The sequence below is a fragment of the Natator depressus genome, chromosome 7, assembly GCF_965152275.1.
Source record: "Natator depressus isolate rNatDep1 chromosome 7, rNatDep2.hap1, whole genome shotgun sequence".
Classification (NCBI taxonomy): Eukaryota; Metazoa; Chordata; order Testudines; family Cheloniidae; genus Natator; species Natator depressus.
In genome coordinates this window covers 67,959,255-67,967,225 of record NC_134240.1, presented here as the reverse complement: position 1 = coordinate 67,967,225, position 7,971 = coordinate 67,959,255, and the positions used below count along the sequence as shown (strand labels likewise).

Genomic DNA, 7,971 nt, shown 5'->3' with positions numbered 1-7,971 from the left:
TTGCATAGCATATGCTGCATTATCCAGGCATGTAACTACAATGGAATGTACAAAGTTATCTTAGCATGGGACTCCTCAAACACATTAAGCCAAACCCTGAAATCCTTACCTGGAGCTTAATCAGCCACAGTGAGAAAAGGCAGAGTTTGGTTACTATTGTTAACCCCCTGTCAAATTAGTGATAGTTCTAGTTACAGATCAATCACCTTCGATAGTTACTATTTCCTTAGTAAGCATGAGGAAGGAAAATATTACACCATGATTTTGTTTCTCTCAGATAAAATAATCACAGACGACATTAGCTATAATGCTGAGAGAACAAGCTCCTGTTTATGTTTGAGACACAGAATATTGCATGGACTCTGCCCTGTGAAATAACTGAAAGAATATGCTTTAAAATTCACAGATAGTGAGGCGGTACTGGTTGCACTTTTTGTCATTCCAGCCGCCATCAGTGTACATCTCTACGCAGTTTTCCCCTCCTTTGCCATTTGGCTCATATGCGCGCCAGTTGGTATAATTCAGAGGTTTCCCATCCAAATCATGGAATTCACCTGGAACATCACTCTCCCTTATGCCCAGATAAGCATATCTGTTAAACTGTTTCACAATATCCCAAATAGCATCGTTCTCCTCCTTGTTCCTAGGGATGGCGATGGAGCCACCAGCATGTTCGCACGCTTTTAATGTGGTTTCAAAATTGACTTCTTTCCCATTGGTAGCGAGAATTTTTTCCCCCACTTCTGTTATTTTTCCTTCCAAAGTAAGGACTGCAAAGGAAAGTGAAAAGATCTGGTTGGTTTTTTTTTGTCGTATTTCATACTGTCCGTGTTGCTACTATACTCCTGGGAAGGGAGAAAAACCACGAGGAAATGAGAGAAAGGAAAAGAAGAGAACATTACAAATAGAAAGGGAAGAAAGAGGAAAAAATAAAGGGAGAAAGGAAAGAGGATAGAAAAGAGACAGAGGAAAAGAATGAAGAGGAGGAGAAAAGGAGGAACTACCTCTGTCACAATCCCACCAACTTATTAGTTTTTTCAGCGAGTCTATATAATTCTTCACCTATGGAAATCTGTCTCTCCTCCTACAGCCTAAGTGTGCACTACTCCCCCCGTACTAAATACAGTTTCAGACCTGATCTGTTGTGCACCATTGGTAGAGCTGGTTGGAATTTTTCAAATTTTAACAAGAGAAAAGGAAAGTAATTTTGATAAAATCTTTGATTTTTCTCCCCAATTTTCCCCAACAGCTCTAATGACTACACAACCCTAGAGTGTATTGAGAATATAAGCACTACTGACATCATACAACTGCCTCAGTTTCAATGATTCCCAAGAACTCAACACAAAAAAATTCTTTTTAACAAGATTTTTAATGCAATTTGAATGAATGTGAGTGACGTTTCCCTGAAGGTCCTTCCTACTCTGGGAGAATCAGGCCCTGTGTCAGCTCACCAGAGATCTCATTTGCTTCGGAGAACAACTGTGGTAGCCCTATACACATCCTCTTGCTGAGAAAATGGGCCCTGAGCAGTCTCCTATTAGGGATTTGTGCTTCTCCAGAGGGAGTTCAGTCCCCGTGAGTACCCACCCCAGATGATCTATGTTTCAAAAGAGCTGAGCCGCACACCTCACCTTGCATGTATCTTGCTCCTCCTCATAGATAAACCAATGGAGAATTAGACAAAAGGGGGTAACTTTTCTGCTCTGTTAAGACTTGTAGATTCCACTCTCTAAAGTGAGAGCTGCACATTAATCAGTTGGTCATGGTGAGGGAAACCCACTCCCAAAGAGCAACATGTACAAGCAAGAGAAACTGCAACAGCCTGCTTGATGTTTTTCTCCATGTGCTGCCCTACATGCTGGAGATGCACAGCACAGTCCTTCGCACTGTGCTGTGCCTAGTCCCTTTTGATTCTAGTCTCTGTAAGTTCTTACAGTCCATTCATACATGTAGTATGCAGAATGCTCAGTATGTTGTATAGCCCTAAGCCCCCATCTATGCTGCATCTTATGGGCAGCCTTTTGCATTGCCCTTTATACTGCATAGACACACACACTGACCTGTCTTTCTTGGGAGGCTTTCATTACTGCAGTATCTGAGTGCCTCACAAATGATCTTTCCAACACCCTTGTGAGGTAGGGCAGTGCTATTATCCCCATTTTATGGTATAGAGAGACTGAGTTACTTGCCTAGGGTCACACAAGATGTTTGTGGCAGAGCAGGAATTGAACCCTGGTCTCCCACATCTCAGGCTGGGCTGCTGGATCATCTTTCCTCTTTTTCCAAAGTGCAACAAACACCTCAGCATACTTAATTGGTGTTTGGAAGGAAGTTTTGGTGAGGAAAGTTTTAGAATTGAATAAATTTTTTGAAATGTAACTTACTTTAAGTTGGGCTATCATGGTTCATTTTGTACATTGCATTTTACACAAGTTGTGAGGAAAAGCAGAAAGATTACCTCCTTCCAGTCTGGTAATTCGATGTTTTAAAAACTGGAGGCTTTCTTGCAATTCAGGGTCAACAGAAGCAGGCAGGCCTAGAGATAAAAATAATAATTATACAATTGATTTAAACTGGACTTCACTGATAAGAAAAATGCATCATATACAATTAATAACAATTTTCCAAAATTGGCTTGTACTTGACATATATCAGTTTCATTTTCTGGGGTGGAAATTCTATTTCCCTGTATTTATATATTTTCAAAGAAACCCTATCACATATTGATTGTTCTTATCCATAATACATAAAATATATGCCTGTTGAAACTCCAGCTCTGGAGAGTAGTTACTTAAAGCAGATTACATGTGAAATAAGATCAGTTTTTCTAATCTGAAGTCTTTTGTGTGTGTAAAATCCATGAAAGGGTTAATATTTTAGAAACCATATCCTGCGTAGGCTGAACCAATCAGAACTTGCTCTGATTTAAATTTGCAACTTGACAGCCACAATGGAAAACTTTAGTGGGTGTGGAGTTTGTGTGATATTGAACAGAACTGGAATCCTCTTCTCTGCCTCCTTTATGGTCAGTTAAACTCTTATAGTTTTACGGTATGCTTCTATCTGAATAGTGACTGCAAAAATGTCATTGTAGGGTTCCATGTAGGTTCTCTCCAGGATGACATATGAAATATCCACAGTTTATAGATACAGAGATTTTAAAAACAAAAACAAAAAACCTCCCAGCATGCAAGTTTATCATGGGATCTGAGAATCAAGCTGGCTATTTTTTTTCATACAAAATCATCACCAGTAATAAAACTTCTGCAGGCAAAATTATGCCATGACACCTGTACAGTCCCATTGGCGTCAGTGGGGTAGCATAACTGTAACTGATTGAAACTCAGGACAGAATTCTGTTGCTGCTGCACAAGGAGGAATCGATTCCTTCTCAGTATCTCAGAACTGTGTTGGCTCTGCATTTGTAAGAGGAGTAAAAGGTAGTAAAATGTTTTTTAGTCAATACAGTCAGGAGATCTGATAGATACAGGAAGCAGATCAGTTGAATAACAAAGGCACCATTTGTACAGTCACTTCTAATAGCACTTTAATAGACTCAGCTACTTTTCCCTGGACTGCTTTATACACAGCACAAGTATCCAGTTTTTTGGACTAAACAAAGATTAGTCTTATTCACCTTGTGGTCCAGGCTCCCCTCTCTCCCCCTTGTTGCCTTTTTCACCCTGGGGCCCTTGAACCCCAGGAAGCCCATCTCTTCCGGGAAGACCTAGCATGCCACTCGGTGGCCCCTGAGGACCTGGAGAAGAGAAGCACACAAATGAAAAACATACAAAACTTCTTTTCAACTGATGCATTTTATGGGAAATTCAGAATAAACAGGGGTTTAACAGATGCTGGCCTGCAAAGCAACAAACTGCACTGTGCTTCTGAATAACTTCATTAATGCACAAGCCTCGGGTGACTGTTGGCTTCATAACACTGACTCCATGGAATGAGCAACCAAATGCATGTTAGGATCCCAACTACTTGAACCTTGGAGCATCTTTGGTGATGGAGCTGGAGAAAGCTTCTGACCTGCCCTTTGGCATGGAAGGAATATTGCACAATGAAACAATCAGCATCTGCAGGTGGTGCATTAATAGACCAATGGTACATACAGCCTCTTGGCTTCAACAACCTGAGAAGTGCATCAGAAGCCTAATTAATCCACTGACATGTAATTGCATCCTGGTATTACATTTTCATTAATTCATTTTAAAAACCAGTTTTGTTGAGCATTATAGAAAGTATCCTTCTGCATGAAAAGTAGTTCCCACTGAAAGGGTAATAGAAAAGAGATGGGGAAAGTTATGCTTGTGAATGCATTGATCAATTGTTAATTTTCTGCCGTAATTCTCTCTTATTTTAAGAATACCGTGAACTGTTGCCTTCTCTTCTTATGCCCAAGAAATCAGCTGTAGTTTATGCCCAACAGCCACTTTCATCTCATTTTCTTGCAAAAAATGAATGGGGACTATAGACCAGCGCCCCCTTTAACTTTTATACTGGGAAGTGGGTTTAAAAATGGCTGAAGGAGCCACAAACCTTTGCTGTAAGGGAAGCTTGTCACTGAGAAGGGGACAAATTAACAGTTGGAGCTGAGTGGGAGATTTTTTCCACAAGAGTCTTTGAGATATCAGTTTTCTTTCCTGGCCCAAATCAGGACAAAAAAGTAGAAATCATGAACTGATAAGTAAGAAAAAAAGTTTGGATCAGGTCAACTGAAGTGTTTCATTTCTATAATTTCAAAACGTTTTGGTTTTGACCTTTTTAGTGCTCCCCCCCTTTTTTACATTACAACTCAAATAAAAAAAATTAAAATAAAAACTGGGTTTGAGCCCAAACCCAAACTTTTCTTTTAAAAAATATCAACATTTTTTTAATTGTGAGATTTGTCAGAAATAACCCTTTTCTGCAAACCATTATGGTTTTGACAAATTGACATTTTATGACAAAAAATATTGTCAGAAAATTCCTAACCAGCTCTATTAAAATTGCCACTTTCCCCTCCTTCAGCTTCCCACTCTTCTGCCAAAGAACTGCTTTTGTTTCCCTCTCATTTCCACAACATGAATGTTCCTCCTACTCCACACCATGGGGAGTTGTTGCACCAGCAGAAGTTTACTAAAGTTGGAATTACAGGACAATTTCACTCTAAGCAGAAATTCACTGTATTTACTGACTTCACCATCAGAGGGTTCCACTGTGCATTAAATAGAACTCATCATTTCTTTATTTCATCGGACTCAAGGAAACGGGTGATAAACCATTTAGTTTACTAAGCATAATAGTCAACACAGCAATACATCTATTTAACAGGGGAGATAACCACTGACCATACCTGGTGGGCCTGGGTCTCCTTTCATACCATCTCTTCCATCTCTTCCAGGCAATCCATTGACTCCTGGGGTGCCAGGAATTCCAGGAGCTCCTGCACACTTCTCCTCAGCATGACATGTCACCAAAAAAACAGCTGCTGTTGCAAGTATGTGAAATGACTGGAGTGACAGCATTGTTCAGGCCAGCTACAAAAACAAGCTGCATTTACCATGCAATTCTGCATTGAGAAAAATAGGAGCTGATTTATGCTAACTGGAAATAATGAAGAAGTGGTGACTGTTGGATTCAAATTTGGCCTTGAATGAAGTCTTCAATTTGGGATTAAATCTTTCAAGTTTCGTCCCGTCCCCCGCCCATTTATATTGAGGTTATGGAAGTATCCCTAAAATGATCCAAGGTTGAGAGAGAATATTAAAATGAACAATTAGTCATTTGGTGGCAATGGTCATAAATCATGCTCTTTTTTTTATTTGATGTGTGTAAATCAAATGTGATATATTACATGGCAGTTTTGAAAAATGCATCATTCCAAACATTAACTTGCAAGCGGGATTGATTCTCATGTTATGTATGGCTAAGTCCCTTCGTTTTCAACTGATTTTTACCGAAAAATTCCCAGGTTCTACAAAAAGTATGATTCATTTTTTCCTGATTTTTCACCCTACTGTTGTATCATTCAAATATATATAAAATATATTAAAATATCTTATTTTATTAGGAAAATACAATACATAGCATGAGATACATGCATTATGATAATACATTAGTCTGTGTGTATACGCAAACCTGCCTGTTGAAGTAAGGCTATGTATTAGTCTAGAAGTAAGGCTATGTATTAGTCTAGTCTACACCCAATAAACAAACAGACACACATGCAAGCTCTGAAGTGCGTGTGCATCTGAGCATCCTGATAAATCCCACACCCACCATGTACACATTTCAAGCTGTTAGCAGATAACAGTTTGAAGTTTTAACATACTAAAATGGGAAGAAAATGAAAATCTGTATCAGAATATATTTCAGAAGTATTTGAAAGTTTAAAAATAAACAAACAGAGGAGAAAAGGATGAAGTTGAGTGTATGGCTTACAAATGGTGTGGCCCAATTATTAAATGTAAATATTTATAGGCTAATAGTTCTAAGTCTACAACAGTAAACTGTTTATTCAAATGAAAAGTTTTATTTGGGGATTAGAGATATATTGTTTTCTTAAACTCAGAGGTACCGTTGTGTTTTGAGTTCTGGTTTAGTTCTGCAGCAAACCACATTGAGGAATGGAATTCAAAGCATTAATCTACTAAATACTCCCCCCCCCCGCCCCGTCTTTCCGTCCACCAACCACCCCTCCCCCGCCCGATATTTACCCAGAAAAATTATTAAGTTTTTTGCACTGATTTTCACCTGTTTTTGTTGTTTTGGTAATAAACACTGATAAATTCCTGGGGAAAATTAAATAAATAAAATTAAATAAAAATTAAATAAAATAAAAACTGAAAATGAAGGGCCCTATGTATGGCAGATCACAGACTATTTGCATCTGCAAAATAACTTTATAATCCACACCAAGTCTAAATGACTCAAAGTGGTGAAAACATTCAAGAACTAAACAGAACAGTTTTGACAACACTTTCTTCTCAATTTTGGATCAACTATACAGCTGGTTGAAATTTTTCAAATGTCAAAAATGTGAGCAATTTTGAAAAAAAATCAAAATGTTTTCTGACCTGCTCTCATTACAATCTAGTTAGAAATGGTTAAAGTCAAAATGGACGTAATGTACGGTACTAAAGCACGAATTCTCCTTCAGTTATTAGCATCATTCAGCTAAAATAGCGAGAGTGGTGAAGATGGGTTCAGGATGTCGGTGTGGCTCTCCCATCCTATCTTGGGTGACTGTGTCCTTGATTGGGTGACTCTCATATAATGTGTTAGACTTCTGCATCCATTTGGAGTCCTACTGACTCCAAACTAGTGGATCTTGATGCAGTTCCAGGTTCCTGATCCTTTGGATGTTAAGATGAAAAAGCAATTATTCAACTCTAAGGGGATGTTTACACAGCAATTTTGAGGCACGATTGCAGCATGTGAAGGCAGACCTCAGCTAGCTTCCATCGAGCTAGTTTGCTAAAGATAGCTATGCAGCTGCAATGGCACAGGATGCCTATCCAAGTACAATCCCACCCAGACCCTCAGGTGGCCAGTCCATGCCGCTGCCCATGGCCTTCTGGTTACAATGCTATTTTTAGTGAGCTAGCTGGTTCAAAGCTAGCTCTGGTATGCCTACACGTTGTGTCCCAATTGCAGTATAGACATACCCTAATTCTTGCTCTTCCTCTCTCTCCTCATTCATAAAACCCCAGCATTTTTCAAGCAACTCCACATCTGATGAAACCACTAATACGAGTAGACTGGAATAGTAACAATAAAGGTAAATATAGCGAAGCATTTGAAAATACAATGGAAAATGTAAAGGGAGAGGTTTGCAGCATGGCCTAAGAGAAGTTCTTTGTAGTTTTATAAAGAGTTCACTCACCCTTCTGCTCTGAAGTAGAATGAAAAAAAAGTCCTCAAAAGTCTCATTTATAAAGTATGTTATTTGATAACACGCCTTCATACCAAAGTGGAGGC

The 7,971-nt window shown here is 39.0% G+C and overlaps 1 protein-coding gene across 1 annotated transcript; it reads right to left on the bottom strand.

Moving 5' to 3' along the window:
* Window positions 1–349: 349 nt before the first annotated feature.
* On the bottom strand, window positions 350–7,971 carry SFTPA1 (surfactant protein A1). Its single transcript, XM_074959938.1, has 5 exons — window positions 7,877–7,971; window positions 5,345–5,528; window positions 3,641–3,760; window positions 2,462–2,539; window positions 350–770 (listed from the first exon to the last, which is right to left on the bottom strand). Exons 2-5 carry the CDS (start codon window positions 5,514–5,516, stop codon window positions 394–396), a joined length of 747 nt encoding a protein of 248 aa, XP_074816039.1. The 5' UTR covers window positions 5,517–5,528; window positions 7,877–7,971; the 3' UTR covers window positions 350–393.

Excerpts from the sequence above, each read along its gene's own strand:
- SFTPA1 (XM_074959938.1), bottom strand. The coding sequence starts at position 5,516 with ATGCTGTCACTCCAGTCATTTCACATACTTGCAACAGCAGCTGTTTTT. Across the intron at positions 3,761-5,344 it reads AGGAGACCCAGGCCCACCAG|GTCCTCAGGGGCCACCGAGT; the intron begins GTATGGTCAGTG and ends TCTCTTCTCCAG. Across the intron at positions 771-2,461 it reads AATTACCAGACTGGAAGGAG|TCCTTACTTTGGAAGGAAAA; the intron begins GTAATCTTTCTG and ends TTTCCTTTGCAG.